The 19246-nt window shown below is 47.2% G+C and overlaps 1 protein-coding gene across 1 annotated transcript; it reads right to left on the reverse strand.

The window, feature by feature from the left end:
- Window positions 1–308: 308 nt before the first annotated feature.
- On the reverse strand, window positions 309–1351 carry F5J12DRAFT_53624 (uncharacterized protein). Its single transcript, XM_051739930.1, has 2 exons — window positions 1209–1351; window positions 309–1156 (listed from the first exon to the last, which is right to left on the reverse strand). The coding sequence occupies exons 1-2, from the start codon at window positions 1299–1301 to the stop codon at window positions 674–676; spliced, it is 576 nt and encodes a 191-aa protein (XP_051600832.1). The 5' UTR covers window positions 1302–1351; the 3' UTR covers window positions 309–673.
- Between the last annotated feature and the right edge of the window lie 17895 nt (window positions 1352–19246).

The following is a 19246-nucleotide window of genomic DNA, read 5'->3' on the forward strand; positions in this document are numbered from 1 at the left end:
GTTCCACGATGGCTTGCTGAGACTGAACACGATCTGTGTGTTGCAATATGGCGCGATGAGAGTGAACGCGGTTTGCGTGTTGCAAGATGGCGCGAACACGGGTTGTGAGCAGTCTTGTTTCATCCACCGCAAACACAGGAGGCCATGTTATGTGTTCTTGGCTGTGTTCACTGGGGCTGCTAGAAGTTACGATTCCTGTGTTATCCGGGGATGTGAAAGACGGGCCTGCGATCGTTTCCTGTTGCAAGGTGGTTCGACGAGAGCGAACACGGTTCCTTTGTTGCATGGCCGCCCGAACACGGTTGATGAGCTGTCGTCTTTCATCAGTCGAGAACAGGGACTCCGACTCATCACGCCGTCTGCCAGGAGCTCCTGTAGAGTTTTCCTGCTCCCGGCGGGTGTCAGGACCGCGTCCTCTGGAATTCATATAGAGGTATTCATCAAGAGCACTATCCGAAGACGATGAAGCCAGTCGGCGGCTATCACTAGCATCATGCCTGTTTCGCGAAGCATCACTCTCACTCAAGGAACGAACCCTGTGCCTGGCCCTCCGGCGTCGCGGACGCCCACGGGAGCGGGACGACGAGCTGCCCTGAGTGGAGGGAGAGCTTCTTCCCTCCCGGCTGGATTCGCTGTCTGTCTGCGAGGGGAGTTGGTAGGTGAGCTTGCCTCCTCACTTTGGGGTATAAATACGTATGCTTACCTGGTCGGAATCAGAGTTGAGAAACCGATATCTGATTCTAGGTTGCCCAGACGACGCAATCGCAATTGGGTTACTCCGCGGAGGGTAGTTCGCTGCCGAAGGTGCGTTATTGTCGAACGGGTTGGGCTGCTCCAGCGGGGGGTTGAACGGGTTGGACTGCGCTGGCGGGGAATTGAGTGGGTTAGGGCGTTCTGGCGAAGGATTGAACGGGTTGGGCCCTTCCGGTGGGTCATTGAACGGGTTTGGCTGCTCGGACGGGGGATTGAACGGGTTGGGATGTACTGGTGGGGAAATATCATCAGGAACCTGCTCGTGGACTCTGAAATCTTCCTCGAGTGCTATTCTTCGAATGTACGATATGCGTATTTGACACAGCAGCGACACGAAAATTGCAGTCACGCCAGCCGATACACAAGCCACAAAAACGAGCGCCGTTCGCATGTCGGAGAAGATCTAGCGTTAGCAGTGTCAGCCTTGTTTCGTGGTTTAATCGTGAACGGCCCACAGTCTTGAGCCAGTCGGCTGGGGGATTGTTGGCAGCACTGACGCATAGCGAAAGATGGAGTAGGATGACCGACGTCCACCTGTAGCGTTTCATGACACAGCGACGCAGAAGGGAGATTGACTGCTTCGTGATGGATCGCGACAAACCTTACTTGCCCGAAAACCGTATGTAATCTGGTGAACGACGAACAGGTCAGCCACCAGGGAACACATTTGATCGTGAACGCAATTGATGAGGGTAAGAAATCCAGACGCATGGAAGGGAAAATATATGGCCCTTGATTCAACAGACCTGCTTCTTCACAGTTTGGACCGACGTGGAGTCCTTCTGTGTTCTAGGCCCGCTGACGAGTAGGCACTACACCGGCGATGAGTTGTGAACACCCCCAAGATCCTTACGATGTACATATTCATGCACATGGCGAAAGAAAGGTTGGCGGTTTACCAAACGTACGAGTCCCCAGAATAAACGATAGACATCACATCTCCTATCTACCAAGTCCTTATCTGAAATTTGAATGGGTAGTGCGACGCGTCGATGCACGTGACCTGTGATAACAGTTGGCCCGCTTTTTTTGACGACTGACTGCTGTGGTTCGACCCGGTCAGTCCACTACCCTAAAGAGCGTATGTCCGACCCACGTACGCAGAGATAAGTCATATATCAAGCCGTCTTCGATCTGCACTCCCAAAGTGAAGTGTAGTGCCGCAGTCATTGCAGATTGAAATCCCAAACTCCTGCGTTGTCCGTGCCAAGTGGCGGAGGATCGACACGCATATGTTCTTCCGTCACAAAGTAGGTGGGGATAGTCGCAGCTGGCATTAGGCAGTTCGCTTTATAGCCGTAGCGGATTTGGACTTGTCCGCTGGCTGCTCAGCTACGGAAGGTTCTGCACGATCACCACGTCGTAGGATGGATGGTGGAACTTGGTCGAGGTGTGTGGATTGCTCATTAATGTTAGCTGAAGCTATGGGTCCTGTGTCATGATGGCGGATAGGACCCCTTCTCCGCTTAAGTGCCTGAATGGACTCGTCTTCGGCTCACGTTGACGAAGTCATGGAGAGTTGTGGTATCTTCCTCGTGGGGAAGCGAGGCAGATGGCCTTGCTTCACCATGATTTCCGGTGTGTCCGGCCATTATAGAAATTTTTCTCAAGAGTATTCGGCATCGGTAATCCAGGTACCAAGAGTGAAAGCTACCTGGAGGGGGCGAAGTGTCATCATCGTCGCCGCTATCGCTACAGAAGCAAAACTGCCATTGCTCGTGTTCTGGGATCGACTCAAGGCTTGTTGGTATGAACGATATCCGTGATCGGCGGGACCGTGAAGAACGGCTCATTGGGGTGTCCGTATCGGGTACCAGGATTCCGGTCGACGGTGTCCGCCTTTGGAGATCGCCGGATGCTCGAGAGGATGGCTCGGTATTCGCAGATTGGTCTGATGGACGTGTGTTGTCATTGGTTGTTGTGACCGCAGATCCTAGCTCGGGGTCATCCGAAGTCTTCTTCCGCCTGCCGGCTACTAAGGCGTACACCCCAACTGCGAGAACTCCCGCTATGGACGCTACAACACACACAGTAAAAGCGATTTGTTTTGGTGGATCCGAAAAGGCCTGTCAGATGTTACAGTAGAATGGTGGGTCTTTATGATGCGAGGATATATGACGACTCACACCATTGGGCTCCCGCCTGGAGATGCTGCCGGTGGCAGCAACTCCCTGAAGAAGACGAAATAAAGTGACCCACAGCAAAACCGAAACTGACATCGCATTGGGGAGGTAGTGGTATGTCTGCGCTCTCTTGACCACCGTCGTTCAAGACATTGAAATGAAAGGGGGTTGGTGGGTACAAGTAAGCCACCTAAAAGATGGCGAATCCAGGATATTCAGGGGGATTTAAGGGGGGGGGAGGGGTGTGTTTCAGTTATTCAGCAGTTAACGAAAGTGATTCTTGTGAAGCTACGATTTGATGTCGACCTCGGGCAACTAAACGTCATTTCCATATCTCTGAATAAAATGAGGAAGTATACGTCAGCTTCCCTGACCATCATTATTCTATTACAGGTTATCCCGTTGGGACGGCATCCAGGACTTGGATTCTGAGCAAAGAACTCAAGCGTGGAGATGGCCGCCCTTCCCCATGGGGGCCAGGATGTGGGTTTACTAAATGCACCGGATTACTTCCCGCTGCAAACTAGCAGCCTTCGCAAAAGGAAACGGCGACGAAGCGTTGTTTTACGCCTACCCTTGCATTTCAATAAGTCCTACCTCGTGCCTAGTAAGTATCATTTTTCTTCCGAAATAAGCTGGTACATCGGTCTGAAGAGTTTCTCCGCAGTGTAAATAGTAGGATAAGGTGCGATCGCATGCAGCGGTTGGCATAAGTATCAACCCACCGAGTTTCTACGACATGGTTCATGGGAAGTCGACCCGTGGTCTTCCCTGGCCCTTGTCTTGTTACAGTTTGAAATATACAGTAAGCTAAGCCTTTGATCTCGCAGAATATGGTGGGGGCCGATCGTTAACAAGGACCATAGGGCTTGCGTCATGGTGACTAGGCAGGTCCACACGGTTTGTGTATCGCTGTTGTTCCGTGTCACTTGGATTTTGAGACACTGCCCCTTGACGGTGCATGATAGAACTCCCTGCAATGTGCTCCTGTGGTATCTGCTTCGAAGGAGATTGTGCGTATTTGGAAGGGTAGGTAATGGTGTGAGTTAATACAACAGTCTCCATGTCACGGAGGGGTGTGCCATGCTGTTGTCCCCGATGGGACGAGTTCGAATGATGTTTATCATGGCCTTCTGGGCATCCCTGCGACACCCAGGAAACGCTCGGGCATGCGTGACTGACGACTGCCCTGGCGTGCATAGCGGGGACCGCCTGGAAGAAATGGTGTTTCTTCCCTCAGCCATGAAAATAGGGGCACCATGACGTACCTGAACTGGGGTTTTGTTCATTCGCAACAAGCGACCCATAATGTTCGCTCGCCTCAAACTGTCCTCCTTTTGAAGAACGATGTGAGGAGGGGGAGTGCGAGACCGCCCGCCAGCCTGTGATCCTGTCCTTGTGGATGACGACGGCGTCGCTCATGGGCGGGAGTTTGGCTGTGACTGGTTCTTCTTGACGATTTAGGTGACGGCAGATGTGCTGGAATCCCAGTGTTGAAAGTATTCACAGCGTCATTGATGGGAGATTTCAGGGAAGCTGCGACTGGGCGGGTTACTCGTCGAAGGAGTCAGAGAAGGTACTTTGGTAGCCCTTTCAGACGTTCCCAACTCTGAAACGGAAATGTCGTTGCTTAGTAGCTGAGGGGAAGTAGGCTGACCCCCAGTCTTGCGGAACCTCCTTTTGCGCACGCAACCCTGCGATGATGTGCACCAGCCACATGAGGATGGCGATTACCACAACAGAGGCGCACACGACAACAACAGCCAGCTTTCGTGGTTCGGTGATGATCTGTAGGGTAGGTGGTCAACTGCGACCTACAAAAGTGCATACAACGACCCTACACCCTCGATTACTGACTTGAAGCTCCTTGAGGCGTTAGAAGTGGCGATAACACACGGAACCACACTGAGCAGAATGAGGGGCATCATCCTTGGCGACTGAGAGGACGACATGATACCTCCCGGTCAGGAGGAACGTCACGCTCACAAAATTTGAGAGGCCTTGCAATGCCTCTGTTCCCTGTCGCGGCTACGAACGGATTCGATACACAGGGGTTAGCAAAGTTATGGGGCCATCACAGTCCCAGCGAGATCAGGGATAGCTTCCTCAAGCCGATTAGCAGCATGCCACACTTTCCGGCGCGTGTGCCCCTATGGTGAACTTAGGGGCTGCGTCGGCTTCAGCCCATTTTCGTGGGGTAGTTGAACACTTTAGCTTCAGTAAAAATCGAATCAATCAAACTGCTCTCTCGCTAACGTCACGTTCCTCGGTCACTGCTCGTAGCCTCTCCACAAGTTTTACTTCACATAATAAGTAAAGCCTGACGACATTGACATCCACGATGACAGCTTTAACTCCTTCTCAAGGCAAATATAAAAATCTCGGAGCACGCCTACTTTGCTCCAATATCCAACGGACTCTAAGAAAAATGGATGTCCTAAACTGCCAAGAAATCATGCAAGCGCATCCTTGTTGTATTCCTGTTCACGAGACCTCAAACATCCTATTTTTATGCCTTACTCCGTGGGACATCTGTTCACACCGCCATCTACTTTGATGGAATTACGTCCGTCGCGAGTTGAGTAGCACGATGACAGAGAACGGGTGAGCCTTGTTTGCCTTTTGGTTTGCTCCCGAGCATTGCTGACGTTTTTTTTTCTCTTTGGTGTCGAAAGCGAAGTATGATGTCAAAGTTAAAGGTGACATTCCGGAAGACGTAGAAGCAGGGCTCGAGAGTTGTTGTATCAAGTATCGACCAAGTGGCCAGACGAATCAGGACTAATTCGCGATTATACACACCCCTTGTTCTTACCCAACCTCGTCTCTCTCTTTGCAATCAGAGTGCCTGTGGAGTATGCCATATTTACTTTCGTCCTTATGGAGTGGTAGTCACAGAGGCCTTCGAGTGAGCGCAATGTTCTAACTTCGTTAGTAGATACAAGCCACAGTTCTCTGGCTGGCAGAACACTACGTAAATGCCTTCTGTTGTAGTACTGCTAGCGGTGATCTTCGAGCTTGGCCAGTAATTTTTTTCTATGATTCATTTGCATATTAAGTCCACCATCTCTACTGCAGAGTGACTGTACTGAACAAAACTTTTGAGCATGTAAATGACAATGAGCAGATTCAGGGGCTACTTATTTTGTTTTTGTTAATTTCCAAATACAACAAAGCACATCCTTGTTAATGGTTAGTGTAGAGAGTGGACAAAGGCATAAGTCAAAGATGCCTGGTGGACCTAGTGAAATGAGTGTCTGATTGATGGAGCATCAGGAAATTAATTGATGTCTATCATGCCTTTCACATGCACAGATAGTCAAAAAAGTCCAGATAGTTTCCAGGACTATTTCTAGTAGATTCTATTTCTATTTTGACTATCTGTACTATTTTTCTGACTATTTGTACCATTTCTGTCTGACTATCCAGTCTACTATTGACTATTTATACTATTTGTGACTTTCCAAACTTTTTGTGAGGGTGACTTTGACAATCTTGATAGCAGGCTCACATAGTTGTGATGAGACCTAACAACAGGGTTTGTTGTAGGCTTGCACCAAGAACCAAAAGAAGAAAGAAGGATAGTGATGTCACACACCAAAGGTGTTGTGGACATGGTCACAGCTGACTCTGCCTAACTTGTTGGCAAGTTGTGCACAATGCCCATGAATGCAGATAAAGACTAAAGCCCTCATGCATAAAAAGACTGCTGGACATAAGCAGTCATCCTTCACACAAGAATGAGTTGTCAGTGCTAAAGAGAAAAGAGGAAGTGAGTTAAGCACACATTAAAAGTTTTTAGTGCCCATGTATGGCATTCTGGTTTTCATCATATCTCCACCATTTCCAAAGATATTGGCTCTGTTCTCACACTCACTTAAAGTGCTCAGCCATGTGATTCTGCCTTCCAAATTTGGAGAGGATCCTCACACCCTACACATTTCTACAGCCTCCATCCTTTAGATGCTCATTTTGCTAAGTCCATCAATAATGGCTGCCTCTTCATCAATCATCTTGCTTGTCTCATTTGCCAGAGACAGTGGCTATGTATATCTGCCAGGCATTCCCACCAGCTTCTGTCCTAAACCCCCTTGGTTCATCCCATTGTTGTCAGCCCCATCTCATCCCATGGAGCTTGGTCAGTGTGTTCTCCTTGTCAGTATGACTTGCAGAAGGATGTTCTTTGGTCACCTCAGGTCTGTCACTCAGTTAGAAAGGTCTTATGTAGTTGTTTCAGTCTCCCCTCTTGATGAAGCATATGGATTGTTCCTCCCTGCTCCCTGCACTGTCTTTATTCCAATCTTGTCCATCATTCTCCCCACATTGTGACAGCTGCAGCATAATCTACTGTTCTCCAGCCTCCCTGATTGCATCTATGATGAGTATAACATGCATCTTGCCTTCTTACTGCAAGATTCAGCAGAAGATGTCCCCCCTTCTCCTCCTCCATCAGAGCCCCATTCATGAAGTTTTTGTTAACTTTGCTGAGAGGATGAAAGGGTGGGAGATGCAATTGCATATGCTCCCATTGCCCCACAGACCCCCAATGCCCTAACCCCTTTGACACCTGACTCATGCCCTTCAATTCTGGAATTAATACATTCCTATCTGCAAACACCATCCATCTGTCATGCCATCTTTGGATCTAGAGATGTCTCTGCCAAGATCTGACTTGCATCACCACCCCCTAATGTGATATCAGTGCACATACTCAGTTTCTAACTCCATTTGACTCATTCTGTGATATTTTGACTATCCTTGACTTGTTCATTGCCAATGCTTACCAATCCTCTTTGCTTGCTTACTTTTCATTTCTTGCTTACTCATTATGATTACTCAGTCCTTACTCATTACTTACCAAGTGTTTGTGCCTTGTATGTCACAAGCTGCACTCTCCCCACAGTATATAAACCCCCATGTACTTAGCTACAACCCCAAGCAATCCAGAAGCATTCCAGTCAGTCAGTTCAGCTTATCTCAGTGCATAACTTGTCATTGACAGTTGAGGCTCCATGAAGGGGTCTACCTGTCATCATTCATATACTTGGTAGTTGAGGCTCATTCAGAAGGGTCTATCTACCTCCATCATTTATCTGAAGCTTTATCCCCATGCTTAGTCAGCACATATGCTTAGTCATTCCTCCACTCCTGTGTAACTCATCATCAGCTTGTGCCAGGGGCACATTTTATTGAAGCCCATTACTCCAGAATACTTTCAGCTGAACACCTTCACTCTGTTCAGCATCCCCTGTCCAGTCATCACTCACTTGTCTACTCCTGTGTAACTTGTTGTTGACTTGTGCTAGGTGCACCTCCACTTGAAGTCCCTCCCCCACAACAGGTTTTTCTGCCCTCCAGGTTCCATGGAGGCATACCACCACTCACTCTTATTTGTCTTTTGTGTTGGATTTGATTGGTTTTCACCACCTTTCCTCACTTTGACTCACAGCAAGAGACAAGCTTAGAAGCAGGTGGATTTAGATCTCATAGACCCAAATGAACTAGCTTAGAGCTGGATGGGTGATTGAACAATGGTACTTATATGTTGGTACATGTGGTAATGGTAAGGTACACACAAGGTCCATGACATCATTGTGGAGCAGAATGTTCCAGAAGGGTGGCATGCAGTAACAGCAAGGCAAGGTCTAGACTGGAGTCCAGACCAGGTCCAAAGAGATAAGATAAGAAAAAAAGGAAAAGTGTACATATCACAACAGTAGTTCACAAATAATGCATCACAAGATCTCATTCATTTACCACAAAGCATAGTATGAAAAAAACTAAAATGAGCATAGTAAGTGCTTGTGGCTTAATTCAAGCACAAGTGGGGATTGGACTTGAAGGGTGGAAAGAATGATGATTAAACATTCATACTAACTGGTGTCTGAGTGTTTGAAGGAGGGGTGGGAGAGAGTATGTGATATATGTATGAAATATTTCTGCACTGTGCAATGTGGGGGATTACAATGAGGGGACATCCAGCCAAGTCTGTCCTGTCAACTCATCAGCAAGATACTCATAGTGCACACAAGATCTTACAGATGCTTTGACATAAATCAGGATTAACAGCAAAATAAAGCTCTGTCACATCCATGACTCTCAGACTCAAGCCTGGTCTGGTCCAGACCCCTAACCCCTATCTCAAGTCAAGTCTGGACCTAGTCCAACCTAGAAAACTCAACTCTGGCCCTAAGTAACCCAACTCTGGCCTAGATAACTCAAGTCCAATGTTTTACCCCTATATCCAGTCCACTCTGGCCTCTTGGCCTTGTGCTGCTCCACCCCATTCCTCCCAGCTCCACATCTGGGTCACCTGGACATAATTTCAGTCTGTTTTCCAATGTTTGTGCTATATTTAGTTTTAGTCCTCCTGTGTCTGACTCTGGTTATGCTGGGCACTGGACTTTGGCTATTAGTCTTGGCACAGCCTCTGTGGCTGTCCACCCCTTGCTAATCATCTTGCTAATAGCTTATTAACAAGTCTGGCTCTATGCTTGTTACCCCAGACTGGCCTCATGTATTTAACCCCTGTACATACAGTGGTCCAAAAAACTGTCCCAATGTTTGAGCAATTTTCATTGATGGGGGTTTAGCATGTCAATGACTAAGAACTGGTCCAAGTGGTTAGTGTGGGGGGTGAAGCCCATGGTCTGGGCTTTATAACAAGTCCTAGGTGATGATGGCCAGGTGAACTAGTGGGGGTATGACCCATTTGGTGTGGTGACTCATTGGGACAGTTCTTTGAGTTTGAACCCAGTCTGCATAGTTTTGAGTTTAACAAAGTTTAAAATGCTGTGAGGTGCTTACTAATGCTTATATAATATATCACATGCTCTATTCAAGGATTTGTCACCATACAAACAATGCCAAACAATGAATTGGGACCATCAAGGCTCCCTCTTCTACCCCAACTCATGAAACCATCCTCCTGGTCCATCTGGGCCATTTGCTCAGGGTAATCTCCATAAATATTGGTGTCCACTACGGTCATGTCATTAGGGTATACTCACAACACCATCAACCCCTTAAAAATCTGTTTCTGGTCATCCCTGTGCTGTTTCCCCCACCCATACCTGACATGTTCTGCAACTAATCAGTAATGAGAATGCTGAAAAAGCCATGATAGTTAGTCTAGCACTGGAAAACATGACCAACAATCCAATCCCCTCTTATCTGGTGGGTTTCTACCTCATGGGTGCTGGGTTAAGGGCTAGGGTGAGCTCAAACCCTTCATTACAGTCCAGGTGCACTGGGTGGGATAGTCTACTGAACTACTAAGAAGGAGATTCCCTCAGTCCATCTATCCCTGAGTATTACCTCTGGTCTTATATGACCAAGTTACTCATTCCCACTCATCCACAGTCAGCTGAGAGCACAATCTAGCCATGCTTCCCATGCCACCTGAAGTGCATAGGAATGTTTTGCCTCACCCCAGCATTGAAACTAGTTGCACTCTGGTGAAATTGTACTGGTTCAAAGGTGTTTTGTTTGTTCATCATTTCCTGATGTTCCAGATTGACCTCCATGTCATTTCCAGCATTGTCATTACTGATTAGTTGCAAAACATGTCAGGTATGGGTGGGGGAAACAGCACAGGGATGACCAGAAACAGATTTTTAAGGGGTTGATGGTGTTGTGAGTATACCCTAATGACATGACTGTAGTGGACACCAATATTTATGGAGATTACCCTGAGCAAATGGCCCAGATGGACCAGGAGGATGGTTTCATGAGTTGGGGTAGAAGAGGGAGCCTTGATGGTCCCAATTCATTGTTTGGCATTGTTTGTATGGTGACAAATCCTTGAATAGAGCATGTGATATATTATATAAGCATTAGTAAGCACCTCACAGCATTTTAAACTTTGTTAAACTCAAAACTATGCAGACTGGGTTCAAACTCAAAGAACTGTCCCAATGAGTCACCACACCAAATGGGTCATACCTCCATAACAACCACACAGAATTAGATGAATGAGGCATGCTCAACAAGTGATGAGTGAGGGAAATGAGTGACCCAAAAAGCAAGAGAAATGGCACAGCAGCATGCAAGATACAATGACAAGACCTTAAGGCTCTGAATGGCAGCAACATTTCTGCTTCTTTGTGCAAAACATATGCAAACCAAGTCTGTGCAGAGTTCAGTGGACTTTGAAGTTGATACCACTCAGCTGTTTAGCATGAGGTGACTGCTTATCATGTATTGTTGAGACATACAGTGGGGACAAAAGTGTTGCAATGTTTGTGAGGTGTGACTTGCTGCTGATGTAGCTTGGGCTATTCTGCACAGATGATAATGATACCTATACCATTGGAAAGGGGTGACTCTAAGCTTTCCAGAGCACTAAGGTTCAGTCCAAACAAAGCAATACATGTTGAGATACACCCTATTCTTTCCAAAAAGTGCATTGCAATGCTTTTGTCCCTGACTGGTGAAAAAGTGAAGAGTGACCTTTTGATAGGATTAAGGGCATGAAGGATGGGAAAATATGATTACATAATAAACCACATGATCTCCCAGATGATTTGTCAGCATGTAAACAATGACAAACATTGGACTTGTACCATTAACCCTCCCTCTTTTACCACAACTCATGAAATCATCTCTCTAGCTCACATGGTCATTTTCTCAAGGAATTCTTATCAAATACTGGTGGTTACCACAGTACCATCAGTATATTGGCATTCACAAGCACATCTTTTTCTGGGTCATATCCATCCTTTGTGAAGTGGGCTTTCAGGATTCAAAGAACATCACACTAGAAGAGCAGCTTTCCATATTCTCATATGCAATCATGACAGGCTTGTCTTCTTGGCATATTGGTGAGTGATTCCAACATTTGATGGATACCATGTCATGGTGAGTGCATGGTGTGCTGAATGCTTGCTCTGGCTAACAACAGATTTACCCAGATATTTCAAATGAATGCTCCATGCCTTCTCAGAGGGCCTGATATATACCACATATGTTTGCCTACCTGGAGTTGATTCACTGATCCCCAGTTGTATTGCCAGTAATCCAAAAATTTTTCCTTACTTCGAGGATGCCATAGGGGCCCTTGATGGCACACATATCACATGTGTGCCATCAGTGGGTGAATGGGATCTGATGTGTAATTGCAAAGGATTCCTATCTCAGAATTGTTTCATTGTGTGCTCATTCATCAGCATTATTACATATGTTCTTGGACGTTGGGAGGGATCAGCCACTGACACTATGGTCTACCACAATGCCTGTTTGTGGGATTTCACAATCCCTGATGGTCACTATTATCTTGCTGATGCAGGATTCCCATCAACTCTGCAATTGCTTGTGCCATACTGTGGCCAATGTTATCACCTGGCTGAGTGGGGCCAAGCAAATGTCCAGTATGTACCAATATATTGTCTGTACACTTGACTATCACTCATTCCTTACAGGCCAAAGGACAGAAAAGAACTCTTCAATCTTTGCCATGCTATTCTTTGAAACAATATTGAGCAAAACTTTGGAATTATAAAGTGATGCTTCTGTGTCCTCTGGACTGGAGACTGAAGTGGGTGCAAGGCTGAAGGGTCAGGGACAGGTGGAGAGCAGAGGAACAGAGGTGGACTGGTTGGACTTAGTGACTGGGAAGGCAGTGCTATTCCCTTGCATGGGTTTCAGTCCAAGTCTGAGGCCAAGGCAGGATTATCAGAATGAACTTAGTTGATTTCAGACTGGAGAGTACAGGCTGAGTATCTAAGAGTTTATATACTAGAAGTAGCTATAGTATGGAGACTGGTAATGCCAGTCTTGCAAAGATTGTTAAGCTGATTGGTAAGACAAGTATTAGTAAAGTATGACTAAGGTAATGGAGACCAGGACAGGGTGGACCAGGGACAAGACCAGGCAGAGCTCAACCAAAGTGACATGCACTGCAAAGCAGTGTTAACCATGCTAGACCATCTGGGGATAGGGGACTGGTGAGGCCAAGGCTGGAATGGATGAATGTGAGGCTGAGTCTGGCCAGGGTCAAGGCATGGTTATGACAGTATCCCCCTCTTAGGGGTTGAACCCATGAGACCCCTGTGAGAGTGGTAGGCTGAGTCTGAATCTTGGCTGAGTTTGAAAAAACTGATACTTGTGGCCCACTAAGCCCTTTGCAACTCTCTTCTGCATTCTATCTCATTATGTCTGACTTGAGACCAATCATCACCACTGACAACAACAATGAAGGCTGAGTCATTGTTGATTGGGCCAAAGTCCCTGATGATGACATTAGGTATGACACCAATGATGAAGAGGAGGTGATGAGGGTGAAGGCAAAGGAGAGAAAGTGATAGAAGGTGGCTGAGCAAGCCTGGAAGGAAGAACAGGCTCAGCTTGAGGCTAAGAGAGCAGAGAGGGAGAGGGCCAAGGCTGAGAGGGCAGCACAGGAGGCTGAGGAGAAAAGGGTGCATGAGGAGGAAGAGAGGCAAGAGGCCAAGCATAAATGCAAGGCTGAGGCCATGAAGGGTGACAAAGCCAGGGCCAGTGGTAGTGAGGCTGGTGAGGTGAAAAAGGTGGTTATGGACCCTGGGTGAGTACCTTCCAACCTTGTGTGTACCCCTCTTAACAATGCTTTTAGTTGTACCTGCTGTGCCTGGGCCAAAACTGTCTGTGAAGTTGTCATAGATGGTAACAAGAAGTGTGTCACCTGTGTGATGCAACCAGTCAAAAGGCAAGTGTCATTGGCCTGGGGATGGGAAAGATACCAAGGCTGGTCCCAAGGCTTCCAGGAGGGTTGACAAAGGAAAGAAGAGGAGGATTGACAAGAAAAATGCTGAGGCTGGGCCTAGCAGACAAAAGTGGGCAAAGACAAATGCAAGGCTGTGTCATAACCATGCCTCGACCCTGGCTGGACTCAGTCTTGTGTTCATTCAGTTCAGCCTTGGCCTTGCCAACCCCATGTCTCCAGTTAGTCTAGCATGGTGAACACTGCAAAGCAGTGTGTGTCACTTTGGTTAAGTTCTGCCCACTCTTGTCCCCAGTCTGCCCTGTCCCGGTCTCCATCACCTTGGTCATACATTACTAATGCTTGTATTACCAATTGTCTTAGCAATCTTTGTGAGGCCAGTATTACTGGTCTCCATACTATAGTTGTCTCTAGTATATAAACTTGTAGATACTCAGCCTATTGGGGGGCAGTCTGAAATCAACTAAGTTACTCTGATAATCTCGCCTTGGCCTCAGACTTGGACTGAGACCCATGCAAGGGAATAGTGCTATAGCCCCAGTTGCTAAGTCCAACCAGTCCACCCCTCTGTACCTTTGTCTTCCCTCCTGACTCTGACCCCTTGGCCTTGCACCTACTTTGGCCTCTGGTCTGGCCTCAACCTGGGCAACCACAAACTTGACAGTATTTCAGACTTGCCACTTGTGTGGGTCTAGCATATCATGGCAACCAAGACTCATTTCCAACCTCCCTGTGGTTGTTCTGCCACCAACCCTGACTCCACCTCAGCCAGTGGAACCTGCCATGAGACAGCACTAGCTCCCATGGGCACCACTAGGTGCTCTCCAGATCCCATTAGTCCTTTCAGGGGCTTTTCAGCCTGAACATCTAATACCCCCACCCCTTGTCATCCTACTGCTCCCATCCCTGAGGATGACCCTGGCAATGATGGGCTGGGCAACAATGATGACAACAATCCTGATGACAATGACCCCAGCAATGGACCTGGTGATGATGGGCCTGGTAATGATAATCTGGATGAAAACGATCTGGAGGACAAACTGGACTTCCCAGACCCAGACACTGAACCCACAGTTGTGGTCTTTGACAGTCTCGCAAAGGCCATCAAACTATTGGCTTGCAATACCCACACTAGCCCTGAGTCCTCAAGCAGGACTAAGCTGCATGAGCCTGATACATTCAATGGTACTGACCCCAAGAAACTTCATGCCTTCTTCATTCAGTGTGAGCTGAATTTCCAAGACCATCCTCAGGCTTTCAGGACTGACCATGCCAAGGTCATCTTCATGCAATCTTACCTCAAGGGCATGGCTCTTGAATGGTTTGAGCTGGACTTGCTTGGACTCGACAACCCTGATGACCAACCTCTCTGGATGGACTCCTGGAGGGAGTTCACCCTAGAGTTACAAACTACCTTCAGCCCCCATGACCTGGTTGCTGATGCCAAGAGCCAACTCGACCATTTACACATGAAGGATGGTCAGTGCATCAATAAATATGTAGTGGACTTCAATTGACTTGCTTCACAAGTCCAGGGCTATGGGATGGCATGCTATGCCATCACTTCTATTCTGGGCTCCCAGACCAGGGCTTGTCCTCCTCCAATAACAATAGGTCTGGGGGCCCCAGCAACAACAGTCAAGCCAGGACTGGCCAAGATAGGCCCAAGCCCGCTAATAACAACAACAACACTGGCCCCCCATCCAAGCCAGCTTCGTCAAAGCTGGGCAATAGCTCTAGCAACTCGTCCAAGGCCTGGTCTAGCAAACTCAGTAAGGATGGGAAGCTCACCCCAGAAGAATGCAAGTGTCACATAGACAGAAACCTCTGCATGTTCTGCAGAGGGTCCAGTCATTTTGCTGATAAATGCCCCAAGAAAGCCAGAGGAGCCAAGGCTCACACTGTGGCCACCACTGAAGCTGCACCAGCCTTGGGCTTGGGTCCTACCCCCAAGACAAAAAAATAGGTAGCAGCTCCCAGGACTCTGCACAATCTGGGAGCTGTGTTGACTCTGGTTGTGCAAACTTGGAGGCTCATCTCAATGTGTCTGCTCTTTCCAGTCCAAATTCTTTAACCCCCTATGTCACATTAGAAAACTCAGAATTACCTCAGCTTTGTACCTTAGTGGATTCCAGCTCCACCCATTGTTTTATAGATAATCAATTTGTTAATCAACACTCATTTACCCCATACTCAGTCTCCCCAACCCAACTCCAGCTCTTTGATGGAATGTCCACCTTTACTATAACCCAAGCAGTAGATGTCAATATCTATTTCGCATCCAGTGATGTCACCCCAGTATCCCTGTTTTTAGCCCCATTGGATTCTGAGTGTAGGATAGTTCTCAGACATGATTGGCTCACCTGCTACAATCCATTGATTGATTGGGTATTGGGCAGTCTAACATTTCAGACTCTTGCACAAGGAATGCCAACACTGTTGACACCCCCTGTAAGCCTGTTTTCCACCAGCCTCCCTGACTCCAGTCCTAGTAACCAACCCAGCCTTGTGCCATTTGTACCAGCCTCCAACTCCACAGCTTGCACTCCCCTGAAGGCCCCTCTCATTTCCCTAATCAATGCAGCTGCCTTTGTGTGCACCTGCAAACTTGAAGGGTCTGTCCAATTCCAACTTCAGCTCTGCCCCTCAGATTCAGCTCAAGCCTGATTGGCCTCAGCTTCCTCTCCTCTGGCCTTACCCAATGTACTGGAAGAGTACCATGATTTTGCTGATGTCTTCAGTAAAGCCAAGGCCTTGGCACTCCCACCTCACTGGGAGTATGACCTGAAGATAGAGCTTGAGGAAGGAATGGCCCCACCATTAGGCACCATCTACTTGCTGTCCCCAGTCAAGCTCCAAGCTCTCTGGACTTTCATTGATGAAAACCTTACCATGTTGTGCCTGTGTCAGGGGTCTTGCCTTTTTTGGCTCCTCGTGGTCATGTGTGTCACATGCCTTGTCATGTCCCTCATAACCATCACCATCCTAGGGGTTCGCATGCTGCAAGGCTCCTTCAGATCTCCTGTTGTCATGGTATTTCCAATACCTGGCAAGACCACACCTCCCTGCTGATCCAGCATTCCACCACCCTCTCTGATGGATGACATGTTTCTTTCTTGCTCTGCTGACTTGTTTCTGACTTGTTTATATTGCTCACATGTTATATTATGGTTCCAGTGTCTGGCTCCTTGCTGTGCATTGATTGCACAGCCAGTATAGCCTTTGTTCCCCTGCCTACCCCCATCATATGACACTGTATGACTCCCTTTGACTTATTTATTTGTCTGATTGTTTCATTGAATACTGTGGATACACATTGTGACTGGTATGGTACTCATACTTGGAGGTATATAGACCTATGTACTTTACCTTGTAACCTCAGTTTTTTGATAGCTGGCAACTCAGCTAACTTCCTTTGACTTTGTCCTTGTTCCCTCCTCCATGTGATCTCAGAAGAACTCACCAGAAGGAGTGAACCTCTGTCGGACCTTGCTGATAACTGAGCCATAGGGGTTATGACACGTTCGGCCTGTAGACTCCCCCTCATGTGCTTTGTGCCTATTCCATTTGAAGAAGTCACTGCACTTGGGCATAACAAAATTGAAAAACTCAACACAGCTTTCAGGACTCATTGACCTCTTTGTGAAAGTCTACTTGTCCCTGGTTACTGAACTTCAACAAACCATCTCTACCTCATACAAGGCTCATTGGTCTCCCTCAGTGCAAAGACTAACTCGCTTTTGTCCCACTTGTCAAACAAGATCGAGAAGCATCCTTCTACCCTTAATCAAATCCACCACTCTACAGGCAGCCACTAGGCTTTAATAGATTTCCTCCCTAGAGTTAGCACTTGTGTCTCCCTATGCGTAAAGTCACTTGCGCATCAATAAACCCCTCTACACTGACAGGTTTCTTTCAAGAAATAAATCCTCCCTCAGCCTTCATTGTCACTACCCATAAAAGTGTCTAACCCACAGAAATCGAGACCTCCAGTCCCTCCTCATCCTAATCCCCTTGGGCTCAGTAGGAATCCTCCTTTACTGCCCATCCCTCTAGGAAGACTCAGTCCTTCAGTTACTGCAACAAACCCACAGTTATCCTACCTGTCCTGGTTTAGGGATTCAGAAGTCATCCTTAGTTCAGAAGAAGAAGACAATCAGAAGTCTGAGACTTCTCTTGGATCAGTCCTCAAAGAAGAACAAGAAGCTTGCAATCAAGAAGAAATGTCCATGACTATTGGTCATGGAGATTCAGTTCCTGAAATGCCCCTGAGGACCATTTTGGAAGAGGAACTGAGACAAAGGTTGGAAGAACAAAGAGTCGCTATGGCAGAGGAGCTCTGCTGGGCTATGCATGCAACATCAAGCGACCTGTTCCCAACAGGTATGCCTACTGACTTGGCTTTGCAAGCATGGTATTGTAGGAATTTCAGAAAGGCTGTACCCCCAGAGCTGTCTGCTGGTGATAGCAGTAAGGGGAAAGCCAAGACTGAAGATGATGATTACTATGGCTCGAGCTGCCTGCCCAACAGAGGCCAGGAGTTTAATGTTGGGCATCCTGGAGAGTATGATGGAAGCCACAATGGGCTTCAGACCTGGATTACACAGGTCAAAGGATATTTGAACCTGAATAAGCATGTGCACAACACAGAGTCCCTCAAGATTTTGTTCACACTCATGTATATGACCAAGGGTGTGGCCATCTCATTTGCCAAGAACTACCAAAATGAAAACAAGATGCTTGACAGAACAATCTACTACACTGACACCTTTCAAAGGTTCATTGAAAGGCTGAAGGCAACCTTTGAGTTGGGTGACCAAACTGCCCTTGCCATCTTATGTCTCTCAGACATCCAACAAGGCAAATGAGAACTTGAGGCATACATTGCTGAGTTCACAGGGCTTGTTAACAAGGCTCAGCTCAAGGAAGAATTGTGTGAAGCAGGGATCTTCTTCAGGAAAGGCTTAAACAAAGAACATCACAACTGGGTTCTCAATTCTGGACACACCCCTTCCATGGTCATAGAGTGGATACAGTGTGTGGGAGAAGCTCAAACCACAATCACTACGAAGCATATCCTAGAAGGGAAGGAATCTCGGTATGAACACAAATTCATTCATTACCATGGAGGTTCCTGAGATCCTGATGTGATGGATGTCGACAAATGCAAACAGAACGTCAGATGCTCTGGCTTGGAAATTAAGTGCTTCAATTGTGGAGCCAAAGGTCACATCAAGCATGACTGTAAAACCAAAGTCAAGACTCAACTGTCCAACATCCACATTGTCCTTTCAGAGGATGGCACAAAGACTGCATACATTGGAGATTGTGAAGCAAATGCAGAGGAGCGAAAGTTGTTGGGTTTTTAAAGGGGACTGATGAATTTCCTGCATCAGTCAGTCCCATTTTGATTTTGTCCACTAAATGTACTTCTATAGATGATGAATTGAATATACAAATTCATTCTCCTCTTGGATTGGTCATTCTCCCAGACTACAAGGCAGGAATATGGGCCTGTATCGACTCAGGCACTGAAGTCTCACTCATCTCAGAATGGATGGTTCAGAAACTCAGAATCCTGACTTATTGGGTGGAAAGAAAGTTCAAGACCACCTCATTTACTGGAAAAGATGTGGAATGGGTGACCTGAAAGGTAACCCTAAAAATGGAGATCAAG

The sequence above is a fragment of the Pisolithus orientalis genome (genome assembly GCF_024613125.1).
Source record: "Pisolithus orientalis strain OTSU chromosome Unknown F5J12scaffold_11, whole genome shotgun sequence".
Classification (NCBI taxonomy): Eukaryota; Fungi; Basidiomycota; class Agaricomycetes; order Boletales; family Pisolithaceae; genus Pisolithus; species Pisolithus orientalis.

Excerpts from the sequence above, each read along its gene's own strand:
- F5J12DRAFT_53624 (XM_051739930.1), bottom strand. The coding sequence starts at position 1,301 with ATGAAACGCTACAGGTGGACGTCGGTCATCCTACTCCATCTTTCGCTA. Across the intron at positions 1,157-1,208 it reads CAGCCGACTGGCTCAAGACT|ATCTTCTCCGACATGCGAAC; the intron begins GTGGGCCGTTCA and ends TGCTAACGCTAG.